Source organism: Triticum aestivum, chromosome 2D (genome assembly GCF_018294505.1).
Source record: "Triticum aestivum cultivar Chinese Spring chromosome 2D, IWGSC CS RefSeq v2.1, whole genome shotgun sequence".
NCBI classification, from domain to species: domain Eukaryota; kingdom Viridiplantae; phylum Streptophyta; class Magnoliopsida; order Poales; family Poaceae; genus Triticum; species Triticum aestivum.
The window spans coordinates 53,633,319-53,655,846 of NC_057799.1; the positions used below are offsets into that span (position 1 = coordinate 53,633,319).

General features: G+C 51.3%; 1 protein-coding gene across 1 annotated transcript; it reads right to left on the reverse strand.

Annotated features, from left to right (window-relative positions):
• Positions 1–6,915: 6,915 nt before the first annotated feature.
• Positions 6,916–9,476, reverse strand: LOC123051514 (protein ETHYLENE-INSENSITIVE 3-like 2). Its single transcript, XM_044474404.1, has 2 exons — positions 9,313–9,476; positions 6,916–9,044 (listed from the first exon to the last, which is right to left on the reverse strand). Exon 2 carries the CDS (start codon positions 8,939–8,941, stop codon positions 7,079–7,081), a length of 1,863 nt encoding a protein of 620 aa, XP_044330339.1. The 5' UTR covers positions 8,942–9,044; positions 9,313–9,476; the 3' UTR covers positions 6,916–7,078.
• Between the last annotated feature and the right edge of the window lie 13,052 nt (positions 9,477–22,528).

Sequence of the window (22,528 nt, forward strand, 5' to 3'; positions counted from 1 at the left end):
TATATATGATGAAACTTGTGTGTTGGATATGATTGTTATATGGATGCTTGTTGTATATATATGTGTTGGATATCTCATATGTGAAATAGTGACATGAGATTAAGAAAAAAACGATTTTTTTAAAAAAAATGCTACTAATGGCGCACTTCCATCTGGTGCGCCATTAGTATACCAGATACTAATGGCGCACCTGTGGGATACTAATGGCGCACCCGTGGTGCGCCATTCCGTGGTGCGCCATTAGTATACCAGATACTAATGGCGCACCTGTGGTGCGCCATTACTAAAATATTCTAGTGGCGTGGTGCTAGTGGCGCACCAGTAGTGCGCCATTAGTAGGCAAAACTGGTGCGCCACTAGTAAGCCTTTTTCTAGTAGTGCGGTGGTGACTGGTACATGGACTCGGGCGCCACTGCTCACATGACTGCTCATCCCGGTAACCTCACATCTGCCACTCCCGTTCATACTCCCACCCGTATCACCGTTGGTAACGGTTCCTCCCTACCCATTACTCACGTCGGTCATATGTCTTTTCCTTCTACTTCCACTCCTGTGCATATGTCTAATGTTCTTGTGTCTCCTGACTTAGTCACTAATCTTGTTTCCGTTCGTCGCCTTGCTCGTGAGAATCCTATAACTGTTGAATTTGACGATATCGGTTTTTCTGTGAAGGACGCCCGTACACGGATGGTGCTCCACCGATGTGATAGCCCGGACGAGCTTTATCCAGTGCATCCCTCCGGCGCCACCACCACCCCTCGCCCCGCCGCCTTCGCCGCCAGTGTCGATCTTTGGCATGCCCGTCTCGGTCATCCCAACCCCACCGTTATGCGTCAGATTCTTCAAAGTTTTTCTTTCTCATGTAATAAAGTCGACGATCACTCTTGTGAGGCTTGCCGTCTTGGCAAGCACGTTCGTCTTCCCTTTAGCGTGTCTACAAACCTTTCCACCTTTCCGTTTCAGTTATTGTATAGTGATGTTTGGACGTCCCCGGTTGCTAGCAACACGGGCTATTTTATACTATCTGGTGATATTGGATGATTTTACTCATTATGTGTGGACCTTCCCTCTCCGTCGCAAGTCCGACGCTCTTGCCACACTCACAGCCTTTTATTCATATGTCACCACACAGTTCGGTCGTCCTATTCTCGCCTTGCAAACTGACAACGGCAAGGAGTTTGACAACGTTGCCGTCCGCAATTTACTTGCGTCCCACGGCACCATCTTTCGCCTCACCTGCCCCTACACATCTCAGTAGAATGGTCGCGCCGAGCGCGTCCTTCGCATGCTTAATGACTGTGTCCGCACGTTGCTCTTCCACTCCTACGTGCCTACTCGGTTCTGGCCGGACGCGCTCGCGACCGCCAGCCTCCTCATTAACATTTGCCCCTGTCGTTCCCGCTGGAACTACACCCCTCACCAGCTCCTCTTCGGTGCGGTTCCATCTTATGATGGTCTTCGCATTTTCGGGTGTCTCTGTTATCCTAGCACCGCGTCCACTGCTCCTCGCAAACTCGCGTCCCGGTCCCTTCCTTGCATCTTCCTTGGCTATCCTCCCAACACCAAAGGTTACCGGTGCTATGATCTAGTCTCCCACCGCGTTTTCACTTCGCGGCATGTGTACTTTGATGAGCTCGTGTTCCCGTTTCAGCAGGTACCGTCACCTTCGGAGTCTCCTGCGGCGCGGTTCGTCCCTGCCTCCACCTCTGGCGGACCGCCCAGCCGCGCCCCGGGTCCGGCTCTGCCCGCGCTCCCTGCGCCGGCGGCCCCTGCCGCGGCCCCCGACGCAGCGGCCCCCGTCGCGGCCCCCGACGCCGTGGTCCCCTCGGCCGGCCCCGCTGCGGCCCCCACTGCGGCCCCCGTCGTCGCGGCCCCCGCCGTGGCCCCCGTCGCCGTGGCTCCCTTGGCGGCTCCCGTCGCCACGGCCGCACCCCTCACCGGTGTGGTCACTCGGGCTCGGACTGGGACCCTGCGTCCCAGCACGCGCTACTCGTCGGACGAGTACGCATGCGCGGCTTCTACCTCGACGCCGTCACCGCTCCCCACCTCCGCTCGCGCAGCCCTTCGGGATCCGAACTGGCTCGCTGCGATGCGTGAGGAGTTTGACGCCCTGCAGCGCAACCGTACGTGGCAGCTTGTCCCGCGGCCACCCCGTGCCAATGTCATCACTGGCAAGTGGGTCTTCCGCCACAAGACTCGCCCCGACGGTTCTCTCGAGCGCTACAAGGCGCGTTGGGTGGTGCGCGGCTTTCGCCAGCGCGCCGGCGTGGACTTCACCGACACCTTCGCCCCGGTTCTTAAACCGGGCACGATTCGCGCTGTTCTCCAGCTTGCTGTTTCTCGCGCTTGGCCTGTCCACCAGCTCGATGTGTCTAATGCTTTCTTGCATGGCCATCTCGATGAGCAGGTGTTCTGTCAGCAGCCGACCGGTTTCGTCGACACCGACTATCCGGACCACGTGTGCTTGCTCTCCCGTTCTCTCTACGGGTTGAAGCAGGCACCTCGGGCCTGGTACCAGCGGATCGCGGCCTTCCTCCAGCAACATGGGTTCCGGTCCACACGGTCCGATGCTTCCCTGTTTGTCTACCACTAGGGCCACGCCACCGCGTACCTCCTCCTGTACGTCGACGACATCATCCTGACTGCGTCCTTGCCAGCGCTTCTTCAGCAGATCACAGCTCGCCTCGGCACCGAGTTCGCCCTCAAGGACTTGGGGGCTCTCCACTACTTCCTCGGCATCGAGGTAGTGCGCCGGGCTACTGGCTTCTTTCTGCACCAGCAGAAGTACGCCTACGAGCTTCTGGAGCGAGCGGGCATGCTTAATTGCAAGCCTGCTTCCACGCCTGTCGATACGAAGGCTAAGGTGTTCGCCGTTGAGGGCTCTCCGGCGTCTGACGCTCCCTTCTACCGCTCCATCGTCGGTGCGCTTCAGTACCTCACACTGACGCGTCCGGACATTCTGTATGCTGTCCAGCAGGTGTGCCTTCACATGCATGCTCCTCGTGACACCCATTGGGCTCTCGTGAAACGTATACTTCGGTACATACGTGGCACCACAGCCATGGGTCTCACCCTGACGGCCTCGCCAGACACCAGCCTTGTCGCCTACTCCGACGCCGACTGGGCTGGGTGTCCCGACACTCGACGCTCCACTTCCGGCTACTGCGTCTACCTCGGGCCCTCTCTGATTTCGTGGTCGTCTAAACGACAACCCACGGTCTCACGATCGAGCGCCGAGGCCGAGTATCGGGCCGTGGCCAACGCCGTCGCGGAGTGTTCCTGGCTACGACAGCTACTCCAGGAGTTGCTATGTGAGGTCACCAAGGCGACGCTCGTCTACTGTGATAACGTCTCCGCGGTGTACCTCGCTGCCAACCCTGTCCATCACCGACGGACGAAGCACATCGAGCTCGACATCCACTTCGTCCGGGAGCACGTCGCACTTGGTCGTGTTCGTGTTCTACATGTGCCCACCGATCAGCAGTTCGCCAATGTGATGACGAAGGGACTACCCACCTTGACTTTCGAGGGCTTTCGGTCCAGTCTTTGCGTCACCGGCGACGCTTCGACTGCGGGGGGTGTTGAACATGTGTACATGTACGTAGGTCTGGGTTCTATATGCAGTACCTGTAGTATCTGTTTCCCTCTATATGTACGTGTATCTTAGGAGACAAGATACCGGTCGCACCCCTTGTACCTATATATATGTGCCCAGTGCACGATCAATCAATTATCGATGCACCAAATCATTCTCTACCAGCGTGTTTGGTTCGGGGGAATTTGAGATGGGGAATGGGAGTTGAGGGGTGAGGAGATTAAAAGTCCACTGTTTGATTAGAGGGAATGGGAGTTTAAGTAGGAAGGGGAATGGGAGTTGAGGAAGCCAATTCCCACCTATTTCTTCCCAGGGGGTACCCTGTTAATTCGTGAGCAGAGTTTTATCCCACGCTAATTCCCATCATATACCAAACAAGGGAATGGGAGTAAAAATCTACTTCCCATGACTAATCCCTTCATAAACATCCTTGTGCAAACTCCCATTCCCCTGCCTAAGTGTTTACCAAACAGGCTGTACAGGTTCTAGCAGAGGATCTTAACTGCCTCAATTTTTTTTTCTAAACTTACATAATAGTTTTTTTGAGCGAAAGAGGCCCCCCCTCAGATTTCATTTATAGAAATCAGCAACGAGAACAAACGCTGAGTTTACACCACTAAGGGGAACAGAAATCTCCATCTCCAGACGGCAAACAACCAAATAGTTTCAGCTATTGCAATGCAAATTTTAACAGGAACCCAAAAGAATAGTACTCCCTCTGTAAATTAATATAAGAGCGTTTAGATCACCATTTTAGTATTCTAAACGCTCTTACATTGATTTCTTTTAATGAAAATCGGAAAGAATGCTCTCTTTTGTCAAAAAGAAAAACGCTCTTACATTAGTTTACGGAGGGAGTATTATAATTGCATGTGATGCTGTAACGGTGGTCAAGAATAGGAAGTTAAGTGCACGTATAGCTCGGTTTTGTTGGAGATCAAAGAGTGTTTGCTTCAGTTGGATTCATACATAAGGGAAGGCATCAAATCATGAGGCACATAATTTTGCAAAGAGTGTGTTATCCCTCGATCTTGGTCGCTACCTTTGGCTACTCCAGGCTTTGGCTCATGTAGATTTTGGAAAAAAGATGTTGTGAACCGTGAACTCGATGGAAATTAGGTTTGAGCAGCCGCGGAAATTGCACATAACGGAAGCTGCTCATTTGTAGAATTCACGCTGAATAAAGGTCACGAGAGCAAAATCAAAGTGTTTTTTTTTATGAATTTCATTAAGAAGGACAGCAACACGGGGTGATGTGTGGACATTTGGTCCACACATGTTAGCCATGTTGCGTAGTATAGTTCCGATGCAAGTGTGAGAGATGGTTGGATCTTTTTTCCTTTGGTACAGAACTATGAATTACACTTACTATACAAAACATCAAATATTGACCGTAAAAAAAAGAGCTCTGCCATCGCTCAGTTGTGTTAAGTCGTAGCCACCAGATCACGCTCGGCGGGAGATCGCTCATGGTGGGTTCCATGGCTTGGCTGGCGAGTGTATCCTTTCGACTGGGCACCGATTATTGTCACTGCCCGTTTTCATTCTACCACGAGATGCGAAAATATGTTCTCATCTTATCACGAAGAACAGAACCAAGATGTCGTGTAGCCTGTCTCTCCATTTGTGTGGGCGCATCTCACGATCACATCGCAGGCCGCCGCTTGGACAGTACCACGGCATGTTCGAGATAGGAACAGCGCAAGAATCAATCCGCCTGCCCGTCAGTCAGTTCCAGATCGAACAGCTCGAGTGCACTGTGAAGCCGAAGCGATGCCGATGGGGTCGATGATCACCAGCCTCCTCGCCAATCGCAGGCAGGCGACGTGTGATTCACAGCTTCAGTGTAGCTTGATGGGCCACCGCACCGCCGTACCGCGTCGACGACCGGGCGCCGTCGCTTTCGTTCGTGGAGCCGGCCGGCAGCCCGCCGCTGGTCTCTGACGCGGCATCCATCGTCCTCGCCCACGTTGCGGCGAATTTATTCAGTCTGTCTGTCGGGGTCCAGGTCCAGCCGGGGACTTCAGTGCCGAGCTGATCCACTGCTTCTCTCGACGTAGTACTAGCAGAGACTCCGGGCCCATAAAAGCCACATTATCGTTGTGGATGGAGGTCCGCGTCGTATCTAGGGAAGAAACACAAATTTAGCAAACAGTCTCTACGGTTAGTACGTACTCCCTCTGTAAACTAATACAAGAGCGTTTAGATCACTGCTTTAGTAATCCAAACGCTCTCACAGTTGCTGTGGATTCATATGGAGGGCCTGAACTCTGCATATCACGGTCAAAGGTTTCAGGCTGGTAAACCAAGGCGTGCATATACTCTTACTGTATGTTTCAAGCAACATTTTTCGCTTTGTTACAGTTTCACAAGAGTGGCAGTCCCACCTAATTAAGTTCCTCCTCCCACTAGCAGAAGCAGAATATCTTGACCAATTGAATCGTTCTTCAGCCAAGTTCAAACGCGGTGCCAGTTAGTTAGTTAGTTCCTCCCTTTTGCACGTCGCGGGAATCTTCAAACAGGCGTGTCTACTGATTTATCTATCACTAGTGGCATGTGTTTCATCAGAAACCAACTGAATCTTCAAACAGACGTGCTAACCAGGGGTGCTTTATTTTAAGGGTCGGATTAGGTGGATCTCGAGAATGATTTGGAGCCGGCAGGGCCCAGATTCGGTGGCCTAAGTCTGCTTAGCCATTTAGCTTAGAAACCACTCATCAAATGTCTACAGAGGCATCTCCAGCTACATGATGGTCCCTGAATCTGACGGTGTCCGTTTATGTTTGCCTGTACGACGTCAGATCCAACAGTCTAACTGGATCCCGGTAAAATCCTGCAAAAACTTAACCGAATTCAACTGAAATCCCCGCGAATTGCACAGAAACCATCCTTTCCTTCGCCGTGTTGATCCCGTCAAAGTCAGCAGCGTCTTCAACCGCGTGTCGCCGTGTGCGGTGCGGGTGCCCCCGTCTCCCGGCGCTGGCCTCCGCCTCAGGTAGCCAGTCGCTGTCATGGTGTCCCTGGCGAGCATGTGAGGGGTTCGCCGAGCGAGGTGACGGATGATGGATCGCCACCAACGCGCACACCATCAATGAACAGCGGAGCAGAAAGGGAGAGCGGGTGTAAAGCCGCCCCATGGCGGCCATGAAAGGCCACGCTTTGCTGAGTCTTCTAGATCAGCAAAAGGCGCCTCTCACGAGCGAGGAGATGAACGGGAAAGTTCGTCGGTGTTTTGGTTTGGATCCAAAGATTTTCGAAAGATTTTAAGGTGGATGAACGTAGGTATCCGAAGAATTTCGAAAGAGAAAACAACAGTTTGATTTCGGTGTGATTTGTGAAAAAATTCCAGTGTTCTCAACATGGCCTGGATTTGACCGATCCTTACAGGTTGCAAGACGCCATGGACTGATCGAGAATGGAAGCCTTATGAGTTCTAATGGCCTAGAGCTACATGCTAATCAGTAGTGGTTCCTTCTTGGTTGTTCAGTAGAACCAGTTGGGTCCAACGTGCTTCTGCGGCTGCGGCTGCTGCATGGCGCCGGCGTAGTCCGCCGCTGACAGGTCGAACCCTGGGCCGAACCTGCCCAGCTCCGGCGCCGCCATGCCGAACGGCGCGTCGTCGCCCATGAAGAACGCCGCGCTCTGCTGCTGCTGCTGCTGCTGCTGCTGCATCACGTTGTTCGCGCCAGCAAGCGAGCGTGGCGCCAGAACGTTGCCGCCGCCGAGCTGCATGCCGGGAGCGTCGGCGTCGTTGGTTGCGCCCCTGTGCGCGGCCACGCCGGTCTCGTACATGCTCATCAGCCCGGAGAGGCATCTCTGGTCGGCCACGGGCAGGCCGAAGTCGAAGCCGCCGAGCGCCTGGCTCTGCGGGCTGTAGGGCGCACCAGGGAAGAAGGACGACGGCGGCTTGCTCTGGGCGGCGGCGACGGCGGGATTGTTGTACCTGCAGGTGTACTGGTGGGCGCTGCGCGCGTTGCGGTCGAGGAAGCCGAGCGCGTGGCCGGCGTGCGGGCACTGCACGTTCTCGCAGGTGTAGACGCGGGCGCTTCCGTTCAGCATCAGCTCCGGCTCGGCGTCGGCGGCGCTCCGCTTCTGGGCGTGGGTGAAGTCGACGTCGGTGGTTGTTTCTTCCTTCATCAGCGCAGGCGGCATGACCATGAACTCGTTGCTCGAGGAAGCGTCCATGGTAAGGTCGACGAACGGGGCTGCCTCGGAGCGCGCCTTGATCTGGTTCGCGGCCTCCTCGCCGAAGAAGTCGACATCGTACTCGCCGGAGCTGGCGTCGAACGACAGCGCGCCGGCGGAGGGCCGCGGTGGGAGGCAGGCGCCGGGATGCAGCTTGTGGCTGAGCTCCTCCTCCGCCTTGAGCACGGCGAGCCATGTGACGATCTCCCTGGCGGTCATCTTGTCCTGCAGGCACTTGGACTGCCGCACGAGGCGGCGGACCTTGTCGACGTCGGGCGACATGTGCTTGATGACGGCGGTGAGCACGGCGACCTTCCACGCCTTCTTGAGGTCGTGCGGCTTCTTGTACGGCGGCGGGCCGAGGTCGTCGGGCACGCCGGCCTCCGGCCACCACGCCTCGGACGGTCCCTGCGGCCACCACGGCGGCGGCACGCCCTTCTCGAGCGGGAACCGGCGCTGCGGCGGGTCGCAGTGCTGCATGAGCGACGAGAGCAGGGAGCCGAGCGTGGTGTCCTGCAGCTCGTGCAGGGAGCGCGGGCCGGCCGCCGCCCCCGCTCCGTCTTCCCCGCCGCAGAGCGGCGCGGCGTTGTCGGACCGGTGCTTGGCGATGGCCGCGGGGGCGTTGCGGTCGAAGCGGACCTTCTCCTTCCACCAGGCGCGGAGGTTGTCGGAGGCGCCGCCCACGGGCTTGCCGTTCTCGGGGACGATGCCGTAGACGAAGCCCTGCGCGCTGCACGCCTCCATCATCTTGAGCATGTACTTGAGGATCCCGTCCTGCGCGCGCGACATCTTCTTGCGCCGCGCCTGCTGGTCCTGCTGCGACGGCGGCCGCCTCGGCCGCCCCTTGCTCGCCGCCGCGCCGCCGTCGGGCCTCTGGCTCTGCCGCTGCTGCAGCTCCTTGAGGCGCTTGAGCCTCATGCGGTCGCGCCACATGCGGCGCTCCAGCTCCTCGATGCCGTCCACGTCGTCGTCGTCGTCCTCCTCCTCGCTCTCCTCCTCGTCGGGGAACCTGTCCCGCGCCCGCTGCTCCGGCGCGGGGTCCGCGAGGTCGCCCGCCCCCACGAAGCAGCCGGCTCCAAAGAACCCGAAGCCCTTCTCGACGTCGCCGTCGGCGGGGAACGCCATGCGCCGATCCATCATCGCCACCCCTCCTCCCATCATCTCCACCGCTCACCCCGCACACCGACGACCCCGAAGCAAGCAATCAAGCAACCCCTCCCTCACTCCTCAGCAAGGCTCGCAGCACCGAAGTCTATATAGCCACCTGCGCGCAAGCAACACGACGAAGAAGGGAACAAAAGTGAGCACGGACTCTAGAGCGGGAAGAACACGCGCCCATGCAGCAGCAGAGCAGAGCATCCAAGAAATGGAGGCGGACGCGGACATGGATCAGAGTTTGCGAGCCACAAATGGCCAAACTGATGGATCGGGAGGCCCCGTGACCGCAATCGACAAGCCGAAAGGCAAAACAAGCGGGATCTTGGTTGGATTTGTGTACGTGAAGAGGAGGCGAAAAGTGAAATTGATCTTACCTCTTATCTACAGTATGATCTATCGCTGCATCTCTGGTTGCTCTGCTTGTTTTCCCTTGGCGGATGAGGAGGATGAGGAGGGGGGAGGAGGCGAGGAGGAACACGTTTCGTTGGGGGCGGAAGGAAACAGGAGATGTGGAAAGAGCGGCGAGTGGGATGGCCATTATATAATGGCGGGCATCTGGATCTTTTTGACCGACGATTTTGGCGATGACCTGCCTGCAAGTTGAGCCATCCGGGTCTCCCGTCTCCCCCATCTCCATGGTGGGTGTTGCACACGTGGTGGATGCTCCGTGCGTGCCTAGTGATGGCGTGAGTGTGTGTGCTTTTTTGGTTTTGCTTTTGCTCAAGGGCGTGCACGACCGACTGAAAATTTACGGCGTTTCAGTAAACTCGTTGCGGCCTACTCTTAAAGTGCAAGCATAACACTAAGAAAGTTCTTAATAAAAAAATAGTTTTCTTAATTGAGGAGCAGAGCTCCTAATTTCATTTACCATGGAATTGTCACTCTCTAGGGTCCTACCCCCTATAACGAAATCTTTTTAAAACCCCCAAAATACTCACCATGCCCTTAACCCCTCAGGGTGGGCAGCAGATAAATAAACTCATGACCCAACACCCAAAACAGAACATCTCACCAACGTCACTGGCAAGAAACAAAACATCTCAGCCGGAAAGACTTAAGTTGTACTAAAAGTTTTGGCGTGTAATTTTGTATTCGTGCATTTTAAAACCTACAATTTTGTTTGTTTTAGAATGTACTTTTGAGTTTAAAAATACACAATTGGGTTGTCTATATATTTTAGAGCATATAGTTGCACATTTCTTACTTATTTTTTGCAATTTGGGACTTATAGTTGCAAATTTCTAAAACTTACTACTGCATAGTGTGGAAAGGTGTAGGATGCAACTCATTGTATTTCATGAAGTAGGTTACAATATATACACAGGATGTCTTGCGTGACAAGGAAACTAATCCTACCATATCTCTAGAAGTCAGCTATACAAGGCTAGAGAAGATAGGAATAGCAATACAAGATATGTCACGTTCAACACTCCCCCCCCCCCCCCCCAGTCGAAGCGTCGGCGTCTGCGATGCAAAGACTGGAACGGAACTCCTGGAATGCAGCGGTTGGAAGCCCCTTGGTCATAATGTCGGCAAACTGCTAGGTGGTCGGTACATGAAGAACACGAAGCTGACCCAACTGTACCTTCTTGCGGACGAAGTGAACATGAAGTTCAATATGCTTGGTGCGCTTGTGCTGCACTGGGTTGGTGATACGTCTCCGTCGTATCTATAATTTTTGATTGTTCCATGCCAATATTATTCAACTTTCATATACTTTTGGCAACTTTTTATACTATTTTTGGGACTAACATATTGATCCAGTGCCCAGTGCCAGTTCCCGTTTGTTGCATGTTTTATGTTTCGCAGAAACCCCATATCAAACGGAGTCCAAACGGGATAAAAACGGACGGAGAATATTTTTGGAATATTTGTGAAATATGAGAAGAAGAATCAACGCGAGACGGTGCCCGAGGGGGCCACGAGGCAGGGGCACGCCTGCCCCCCCGGCATGCCCCTGACCCTTGTGGGCACCCCGTAAGGCGGTTATTGCTCTTCTTTGGCCGCAAGAAAGCTATTTTTCGAAGAAAAAGCTGGGCGAAGGTTTCAATCCAATTGGAGTTACGGATCTCCGGTTATAAAAGAAACGGTGAAAGGGCAGAAACCAGAACGCAGAAACAGAGAGACAGATCCAATCTCGGAGGGGCTCTCGCCCCTCCCATGCCATGGAGACCAAGGACCAGAGGGGAAACCCTTCTCCCATCTAGGGAGAAGGTCAAGGAAGAAGAAGAAGAAGGGGGGCCCTCTCCCCCTCTCTTCCGGTGGCGCCAGAACGCCGCCGGGGCCATCATCATCACCGCAATCTTCACCAACAACTTCACCGTCGTCATCACCAACTCTTCCCCCCTCTATGAAGCGGTGTAACCCCTCTTTTACCCACTGTAATCTCTACTTAAACATGGTGCTCAACGCTATATATTGTTTCCCAATGATGTATGGCTATCCTATGATGTTTGAGTAGATCCGTTTTGTCCTATGGGTTAATTGATGATCGTGATTGGTTTGAGTTGCATGTTTTATTATTGGTGTTGTCCTATGGTGCTCTCTGTGTCGCGCAAGCGTGAGAGATTCCCGCTGTAGGGTGTTGCAATACGTTCATGATTCTCTTATAGTGGGTTGCGTGAGTGACTGAAACACAAACCCGAGTAAGGGGGTTGTTGCGTATGGGATAAAGAGGACTTGATACTTTAATGCTATTGTTGGGTTTTACCTTAATGATCTTTAGTAGTTGCGGATGCTTGCTAGAGTTTCAATCATAAGTGCATATGATCCAAGTAGAGAAAGTATGTTAGCTTATGCCTCTCCCTCAAATAAAATTGCAATAATGATTACCGGTCTAGTTATCGATTGCCTAGGGACAAATAACTTTCTCGTGACAAAAAGCTCTTTACTAAAACTAATTTAGTTGTGTCTTTATCTAAACAGCCCCTACTTTTTATTTACGCGCTCTTTATATTCTTGCAAACCTATCCAAAACACCTACAAAGTACTTCTAGTTTCATACTTGTTCTAGGTAAAGCGAACGTTAAGTGTGCGTAGAGTTGTATCGGTGGTCGATAGAACTTGAGGGAATATTTGTTCTACCTTTAGCTCCTCGTTGGGTTCGACACTCTTACTTATCGAAAGAGGCTACAATTGATCCCCTGTACTTGTGGGTTATCAGTTGACCGCGAGATAGGTGGCCGAAACATTATCACAAAAAACCACCGTAGCTTTCGGGATTGGAACCCGAAGTTCACCAAGTAGCTGACGGAACCAACATGTCTCGGCAACAACATTGGCGACGACACGATACTCGGCCTCGGCACTCGAGCGGGAGATGGTGGGCTGCCGCTTTGAGGACCAAGAGATGAGAGAATCACCGAAGAAGACACAATATCCGGACGTGGAGCGTCGAGTGTCAGGACAACCGGCCCAATCCGCATCAGTGTAAGCAAGGAGCTCGGTGGAGGCGGAGGCGCGAAGACGAAGTCCGAAGGTCGGTGTGCCACGAATATACCGAAGAATGCGCTTGACCAGAGACCAGTGAACATCACGGGGCGAGTGCATATGCAAGCAAACTTGCTGCACCGCAAACTGAATGTCGGGTCTGGTGAGCGTGAGGTACTGAAGAGCACCAACAATACTGCGGTAGAGAGCGGCATCAGTGGCAGGTTGCCCAGCAGTAGCAGAAAGCTTCGGCTTGGCCTCGACAGGAGTGGCAGCAGGCTTGCAGTCCAGGAGATCAAGAGCATACTGTCCTTGATGAAGAAAGAATCCGGAGGCATCACGTCGCACATTAATGCCGAGGAAGAAGTGCAATGCGCCCAAGTCCTTCAGCCGAAACTCAGAACCAAGACGACTGATGATGTCGCGAAGTAGATCCGCGCAAGAGGCGGTGATGACAATATCGTCAACATACAAGAGAAGCATGGTGACATGATCAGCTCGGTGAAGCACAAATAGCGACGTGTCCGAGGTGGTGCTGTGAAACCCAAGAGCAGTGAGGAATGCTGCAATGCGTTGATACCAAGCACGAGGTGCCTGTTTCAGACCATTTAGAGACCGTGAGAGCAAGCAGACATCATCAGGCCGAGTGGGATCAACAAAACCAGTAGGCTGCTGACAGAGAACACACTCCTGGAGATGACCATGAAGAAAGGCATTGTTGATGTCGAGCTGATGAACAGGCCAATGATGAGATGCAGCGAGCTGAAGAACAACACGAATCGTGGCGGGTTTGACAACCGGAGAGAAGGTCTCCGAGAAATCAACGCCGACACGTTGTGCAAAGCCGCGAACAACCCAACGGGCCTTGTACCTGTCCAAAGAGCCATCCGGAAGAAACTTATGCCGAAATACCCACTTGCCGGTGATGATGTTAGCTCCAGGAGGACGAGGGACCAACGTCCAAGTCCGGTTGGCGACGAGGGCATCATACTCAGAGCGCATGGCTGCGAGCCAATGCAGATCACTCAACGCAGAGCGCACCAAGCGCGGTACGGGAGAGATGACCGTGACACTGAGATTATGATAACGAGGGTTCGGTTGCCGGATCCCGTCCTTGGCGTGTGTCACCATAGAATGATGAGGCGGCGGAGGCAGGGGCCGAGCCCGACATCGAGGAGGAGACGCAGCCTCGGGTGAAGGCGGGGCCGCAGTGACAGCAGAGGCGGTCGAGGCCGGAGACGAGACTGCCGATGACGACGGCGTGACCGCAGCCGAAGCCGCGGACGACGAAGGCGACGAGAAGGTCGCGAGTGACGGCGACGAAGCCACGGGCGAGGCGGCGGGTGGCAGCACCAGGAACGGCGACAGAGCCGCGGCTGAGGCCGCAGGTGGCGGGGAGGACGCCTCGGCGGGCGAGGCCGCAACTTGCATGGGCGGAGTCACGGCCGATGACCCAGCCGACGAGGCGAGGCCAGCAGATGCTGGTGCTGACGCCTGCCGAGGCGAGGCCGGCTCCTCAGCAATGGCGACGGCGACAGGGCCGCGGCCGAGGCCGCAGGTGGCGGGGAGGACGCCTCAGCGGGCGAGGCCGCAACTTGCATGGGCGGAGTCACGGCCGATGACCCAGCCGACGAGGCGAGGCCAGCAGATGCTGGTGCTGACGCCTGCCGAGGCGAGGCCGGCTCCTCCTGAGCCGGCGAGAGAGGCCCCGCCGAGAAACCCGAAGGGCCCGCCGAAGGAGGCGGGCGCGGCGAGGGAAGCGCAAGGGCTCCCCGAGGCCGCCGGGTGGGAGCGTCCGAGGACGGGTGATAACCCACAAGTATAGGGGATCAATTGTAGCCTCTTTCGATAAGTAAGAGTGTCGAACCCAACGAGGAGCTAAAGGTAGAACAAATATTCCCTCAAGTTCTATCGACCACCGATACAACTCTACGCACGCTTAACGTTCGCTTTACCTAGAACAAGTATGAAACTAGAAGTACTTTGTAGGTGTTTTTGGATAGGTTTGCAAGATAATAAAGAGCGCATAAATAAAAACTACACTACAAAAAAAGAGACACTTCCGTGATGATACGTGTTTGTCACAGTAGGTCACGTTTTTTGTCATGCATGTACATCCATGACAAATTTATGACAGAATCAAGATAGTCATACCTGTGCTGTCGTAGAAGTGTTCCATGACATTACCAAAATTATCATCACGGAAGTGTCCACTTCCATGACGATAAATCGCGCGTCACAGAAGTGCTTTCGTCAAGGGTGACCGACACGTGGCATCCACCATAACGAAACGTCGTTAAGCTATCGGGTCGGGTTTTGGATCCGATAACCCGTTAACAGCCCCGACCAATGGGGATTTTCCACGTGTAAAATCATCATTGGCTGGAGGAAACATGTGTCGGCTCATCGTTGGGACAGATGTCATCCACTCATTGGACAGAAGGCACCTATGATACGTCGACATGTGGCACGGCCCAACAGAGGCCCATTCTTGTGAAAAGGCCGGCCCGTTTGACTTGGTCAAAAGGTGGCGGGCCGGCCCATGGAAAGCCTGTTAACGGCCCGTTCGCATATAGCCCATTTACAGCCCGCTAACCCAAGGCCCGTTACGCCCTATTCGAATTAGGCCCAGTAGCGTCATCTGGGTCATCCAATATGATTCCAGCCCGTTTCACTTCTGGCCCATGTATGGCCCAGGACGTCTTTCGGCCCATATGAGGCCCTATGTAACTCTTGGCCTATTAATGGCCCGTGGTGAAATGGCCCGTAATGAACAGTGTATCACTTTACACCCATTAACAGCCCGTGGTGAAACTGGCCCGTAAAGAACAGGGTATCACTTTATACCCATTACCGGCCCGTTATTCCGTTGGGCCATTTCCAGCCCATGTTATCTTTCGGCCTTCTCAGAGCCCATTTATTCTTGGGCTATTTTCCAGCATTTGTTTACTTACGGCCCGTTACTGTCATTTTCTGCTTGTGGGCCAAATTCAGCCCGTGGTTACAGTCGGCCCGTTTGTGGTCCGTTAATACGTTGGGCCGTTTTCATAGCGTCTCAAATACGGCCTATTAACGATGGCCCGTTATGGTCGGCCCATGAACGGACGATTCCAACTCTAGCCTGTTTACGGCCAGAATGCGGTCTGTTTGGCCCATGTTTGGCCAATCGATCATACGGCCCATATAAGGCCCATTGATGATACGGCCCGTAGAAGGCCCATTGTTTCTACGGCCCGAAGAAGGCCCACTGTTTCTACGACCCGTAGAAGGCCCATTGTTGATACGGCCCGTAAAAGGCCCACTGTTTCTACGGCCCGTAGGAGGCCCAGTGTCACTACAGTAAATATTAGCCCATGGTTATTGTGGCCTAGTTTTAAAAAATAGGTTATTGCAGCCACTAGCAAACCGCAGAAAAAGAACTGCACTGACTATAAGCAAACAAATAAACAAGACAACAAGGAAATAAATAAGCAAGCAACTTACACTAGGCTATCACGGCTATTACACATATTACATCCACTGGGCATCAAAGTTCGCCACCAGTGCAAATATAGGGAACACATCAGCATATAAACGCCGCAGCAAAAACAAGTCCAGAACTGAAACCACTTCAGAAGAGCTCAAGAAACAATATCCTGGGTACCCATAATGCTGGCAAGATGCTTAGCAAGCTTATTAACTTTCTCTTGTTTGGCGCTTAAGTCCTCCAGCGCTTGCTGTTGCACCAGAAAGTATGCATCTGAATTATGCAGGGACTTCCTCAGTCCTTCGGCTTCCTGTCGCATAACATCTGATCGATGTCTTTCAACTTGAAGTTGAGACTCAAGAAGCCGAACTGATTCAGGCAACGAGTTCGAAGAGCTGGTGCCAGCACTGGTAGCCAGTAACTCAAACACTACATCAAGACAGGACTTTGGGGTTGTCTCAGTGTCTTCAATATAGTTTTTATCAGCTTTCTTGGAGACCAACAGGGATGTCTCACTATCTTGAACCTTATCTGCATTACTTCCTTTACCATTGCATAACAGGGTACTCTTCTCCAATATTTTATCCGCGTTCTAAAAGAGAAACAAACAAACACATCTCAGGTTTACAATGTAGTATATAAAACTCATTTTGGTAAACCAGTTCAGTAGTAAGGTGGACAGGATAACAGCATGAAACAAACATATATCTATGTAGTATGGTCACTGTATGGTCTATATCATTCTAGTTTATGTTGCCAAATCAAGATAGATACAGTTCGAATCATATCTATTTAAGACAAAGCAGCATAGACAGAATATAAGTGTGGGAAACTACACAGCAGTAACAACACTTGTAATGTGCATGGCATGAGAACATAACTGTTTATTCAATTGAAACTGAAATCAACATAGAGCAAGTTACAACAGCAAACAGCCAAACACGTTGAAGAAACAGGTTTAAAACATACCTGTTGCGCCATTGGAGTTTCAATTGCATCCTTCAAATTTGAAATTAGTTGGTATCAGTAAATACAGTGATGCAAGAGCAAAGTAGTATGAACCATAGCTACGAAACCTAACCTGAGAACAATTCTTCTGCTTTAAGCGTTGACTTCGGGTTTGGAGTGGTGGTCCTAGTGATTTGGGCACTGCAGTTGCCTTACTAACTGCTCGTGTTTGGGTGCTCTGTGGTGGAGACGGTGTTGTGTCAACGGGAATTGGGTGTCTATCTGCTGGGGTTGGGGTTAGAAGGGGTGTAGTTGGTTCTCTGTCCAACTGGGTAGGGGTACAATCTGCATGAGTGTGGGTTATGTGTGGTGGGGCTGGTTCTTGGGCAAGTACAACCGTGGTTCTATCTGCATCGACAGGTAGCACGATCTTTTCTGAAGACTGTGTTTTTACTCCCACAGATACTGCCATCACTCCCTCCAATTGAAATGGCTGATAAACAAGAAAAGTAATTGAATGTACAGATTGTAAGATAGACAGGTGCAATGGATAGTAGGGAAGAAAACAGGGCATGAAATAATTCACATTTATGTTGTCTAAGCAAACAGAATAACATGACATAATTTCACATATATGATGGCTAATTAAACAGGATAGCATGACACAATTTCACATGTATGATGGCTAACTAAACAAGATAGAATGACATACTTCAAAATATGATGACCATGTAAACAGGATGACATGATATAACTATACGATGTGTCTATTAAAGTGGTTGGCATGCCATAAATCACAAACATGCCGTCGATGGAAACATGATGGCATGATATAATTCACGGATAGAATGACATAATTTAAAATATGATGACTATGTAAACAGGATGAGATGATATAACTATATTATGTCTTTAGATAATGGGTTGGCATGCCATAATTCAGATACATGCTGTCTATGTAAACATCATGGCATGAAATAATTCAAATATATGATTTATATACTAAGGAAGTGAGCAGAGGGCAATCGCATATATGATGTGTCAACTAAGGAGATGGCATTCCATATTGTGTATATGATGTAAAAACTAAGCATTGCAATACAACATATGCATTATACGAGTAATATAACCCTGCCAAGTTTGACCATACACCTCAGGGGGATAATAGGACTGGTCATCTGCCTCTGAATCCTCCTCTGAAGAGCTATCTGTAACCAGCAAGATATCTGCTTCAGCAGGTAGCATTGTCTGCTCTAAAGACCTTGTTTTCACTCCAGATTTCTCCATCACCAATTCAAATGGCTGATGCACAGGAAGAGCAGTTGAATATACAAACATTGTCGACAAAAGCAATGAGAAATACAAAAAAAGGACGGCATGATATAATTCACATATATGACGCTTGCCTAAACAGCATGGCATTGCATAATTCACATACATAATGCCTTGCAACAAGATAACATTGCATAATTCACATATATAATGTCTTGCAACAAGATGGCATTGCATAATTCACATATATGGTAATTAGACACTAAACAGGTGGCATTCACACAAAGCATGTCTAAACTAAGCAAATGACATAGCAATGCAAGATACCATATGCACGATATGAGCAACATAACCCTGCCAAGTTAGGCATGCACCTCGGGGGGGAAATATGACTGGTCATCTGTCTCTGAATCCTCCTCTGAGGAGCTATCGGTAACCAGCAAGACATGCGCTTCGTCAGATAGCATTGTCTGCTCTGAAGACCTTGTTTCCACTCCAGATTTTTCCATGACCGTGTCGAATGGCTGATGCACAGGAAGAGTAATTGAATGTACTAAAATTGTTGACCAATTTAACACGTAATAAAAAAATGATGGCATGATATAATTCACATATAAGATGACTGGCTAACCAGGGTGGCATTGCAAAATTCACATATATGATGCCTGGCTAAACAAGATGGCATTGCATGATTCACATATATGATAAAGAAACTAAACAGGTGGCATTGACACAAAGCATGTCTAAACTAAGCAGATGACATCTTTAATGTATACAGTAAGCAATGCAAGGCACCATATGCATGATATTACCAACATCAGCATGCCAAGTTAGAGCGAAGACCTCATGGGGTAAATAGGAGTGGTGTTCTCCTTCTGAATCCCCCTCAGAACAGTTATCTTCCTCTTGATTACGATCCAAAATGGGTGGAGGGGGGCTGCCTTTGCGCCCACCATGGAATGACGTCTGCATGAAATTTTATTGCCACGCAAGGCTCGTCTCTTTTGCTCTACATGATCAGTTCCATTGTGTACAATAACTGGCATGCATAGGAATAAAACATAGTGAGATTATGTAAGGAGTGCATGCACAAATCCAGAGTGATGGTAGCAAACTGTGGATAGACCCAAAACCAATGATAGCAGGCAGATAATAGCTTTAGTAAAAAATACAGATAATGGCTCCTTTAATGTTTGTTTGCACCCAACATGAAACTCATAGTAGACACCGGAGATTAACCAGATAGTAGACAGATTGTACTGATTGCTGCCCCAATATGTACCCCACAACCATTTAAAAACTCAAGTTTCAGCATTAGTTTGGACCTGACTCGGAGTCTAATAGGTGAACACGACGATAATGTAGCATGTCATCATATTAAGCGACGCATAACGTAAGCAGACACGGAAGAGTGCGACCTCTCTTGCGGACCCGTGTAGTCCTCAAGGTCATCTGCTCAGTTGATGATGGTAATGCAGTTGCCGTGGCTGCCGGCGGCGAGGAAGAAGATCTGAGGCGGCGAAAGACAGTCTGGAGAGTGGATCCCTGCTGTGGTGAACCCTTCCGTCGTTGGAGCAGCTGAGCTAGGGTGGAACACAGTGCCGCAGGAGCAGGACAAACCACACAAGGTTTTCTTTGACACATATCTGTAACAGAAGTAATTGAGTAAGGGCTTGTTTGAATTTGAGGATTCTAACAATGCAGGGATAGGAAATAGATAGGAATAGGATAGGAATGCACGTGCAAAACAGGGAATTTAAAAACACAGGATTTCTGCCAATCTGGGTGTTTGATTCACAACAATTGGAAGATCACAGGATGCAAAAAAGCATGGTGAGATTAAGTCAAACCACAAGAAAATGTACGGTTATAATGCTATTATGCTACTATCTCTTAGTCTTGTGCTTGATGAATAGGAATATGAAAAGGAGGAGAAGTGGAAATTAGAATTCCTATGGTTTTTCTTTCAAGGAGACACTAAAGGAGCAAATCCTACAGTTTTCCTTTGCTCCATTCCTTTGCACCAAATTCATGAAAAGTAGTACCATAGGAAACTTTCCAATTCCGATGTTTTTCATTCACTTTTCCTTTCAAGCACTGGCGATTCTAGTAGGCAGGCTTGAGCAAGGAAAATCCTACACTAAAAAAATGTTTTTGTGCTACTTCTATTACTTTGGACCCAGGCCACTGCCATACTAGCTCAACTCCCAGGCCCATCGACAAATGCATAGCTCAAACGCGCAGAGATAAATAATGATGGCGTTCAAGAGAGTCCATCACGGATAGCGAAGTTGCCTGGTACCTCACTGCTTGTCATATAGTAGGATAAAATAATCGTATTTCCCGTTACTATGAGTGCTCAGTGGACAATATATATAACATGTAGAGTAAAAAAGAGATGCAACAAGTGTACAACCTCTTTGGCGAAGCCATGTCGATCTCAGTGTGATTGGGTTGGCCGGTGAGGATGCTGCGGCTGACTTGGCTGTCGGAGGAGGGGAAGAAGATCTTAGGCGTCTGGAGATGGAGCCCGAGGTACTGCTCCGCTATGATGGAGGGTTTCGTCGTTGGAGCAGCTCCGGTGAGTTGTACGACGCCGAGGCTGAAGCAGGACAAGAGAGACAACGAACAGCGTTAACCTGAGTGGAATTCTAATAGCATCTCCAATACATGACGTAAAATACACAACCACAAAGTGCTAGATGTAAAATACATCAGCCGCTCATCTCTGAACTTAACTGTCGAAACTGAATTTAACTGTCGAAACTAAATTTAACTGTCGAAACTGAACTTAACTGTCGAAACTGAATTTTGTTGTCGAAACTGAATTTTGCTGTCGAAACTGAACGCACTAGCAAGGTGAGGCTACATGTCAGTCGACTGACTTTTTCATCTCTGGTCAGTCGATTTTGCAGCCGTTGGATATGAAATCAAGGGCCTGCGGTTCATCTTCAACCTCCACCCCCCTGAGCCGCCAGCCACCACCGGCCAAACAGCAGCCCCCGCCGCCCGCGGCCGGCGGTGCGCCGCCCCGGCCATCCCTCTAGGCCCCCCGTGCCGAGTTTTTTCTCTGGCGATCCCCACGCCACTGCCCCGCCAACGCCCCGCCACCGTCGGTGACCATCGCCCCCATCCTGAACCCTAAGATAGATAGTGGGTACCTCTCCGGCGAGCCCCCCTCCCCGCTGCGGCTGGTTCTTCCTTCACCCCGGCGAGCCCCCCCCCCTGAAAATCGACTGACCCAAAAGTCGATTCAGTCGACTGAAGTGTAGCTAAATCAGAGCAGCATCGCAAGCAAGAGCAAGAGCGAGAGCAGCAGCGCGAGCAAGAGCAATAGGAAGAGCAGACCAGGCAGGGGACCGAGAGCAAGAGCAGAGCAGCAACGCGAGCGAGAGCTAAAGCAGCTGCAGCTCCTACTGATGTGGACGTCGCCGCCGAGGGAGCGACGCCGTGGAGGAAGTGGCCGGCGACGCCGTCGTGGATGGAACCGCGCCGTGTCGTCTCGGGACCGAGCACCGGCAGCACCGTGAGATCGAATCAAGAAGAAAATGCGGCGATTAGTGTACAACCTCTTTGGTGGCGCCGATTAGGCCGCAGCTTCATCCGAGGAAATGGTGAGGATGATGCTCTTCCGGTGGTGCAGGTGAAGACGGCGGTGTGGGAATGGAGGTGGCGCGAAAGACGAGGGGAACATCGGGGCAGCTCCTTGGAGGTGGAGGACGGGGTGGCTGAACCGGCGGGACGATGAGATCGATGACGGATCCTCATCCGGTACGGTGGATGAGGGACGTCGAGGTGTTGCTGTGGACGACGTCGTCGGGGAAGAGGCTCCGGCTGGGTGGCGGACGGAGCAGGGTGTGTGGTTTCGTCGCGGGTTTTCGCGGCCTCGGTGTACAAATGGGTGGGAGGATGGGATGGCATTGGGGAACCATGGCTTAGAGACGCGCTTGTCCAAAATGTGGGGTAAGTTACGAAAGTACCCCCACCGATTTGAGGCGGTTCTTTCGGTTCAGGGGTACCACGGGCATTTCGCGTGTCAGGATTTCACAGGAGGTGGGAGTTTTCGCGCGCGTTGTAATTTCGGAATAGCAAGGCGCGGGTTGAGATGGAGGGAGTTGTCGGAGCACAACGAGACAAAGATATATCTTAAATATTTCGGGCTAACAAGGCGCGGGTTGAAGAGGCGGGAGTTTCGCAGCACGATAGACAGAGATGCTAGCTTGAATTTTCGGCATAACAAGGCGCGGCTTGAAATTTCGGAAGAACAAGCTTAACATGTACCAAAAAAAGACAATTTGCACCTCAACACGCACAACACACACACAAACACCATTTAGACTAGAGTAAGGTACACGTGCATTGCACGCATGAGATTTGGCAACCAAATTATGAATAAATACCACATTATAGCATGCAAGCTTTGAGTCATATATGCATGATGTAGATGTTCGTTTAATTCTTATAGTTCATTTCAT

What these genes read in the sequence shown, in the direction of transcription:
- LOC123051514 (XM_044474404.1), bottom strand. Translation starts at nt 8,941, where the DNA reads ATGATGGGAGGAGGGGTGGCGATGATGGATCGGCGCATGGCGTTCCCC.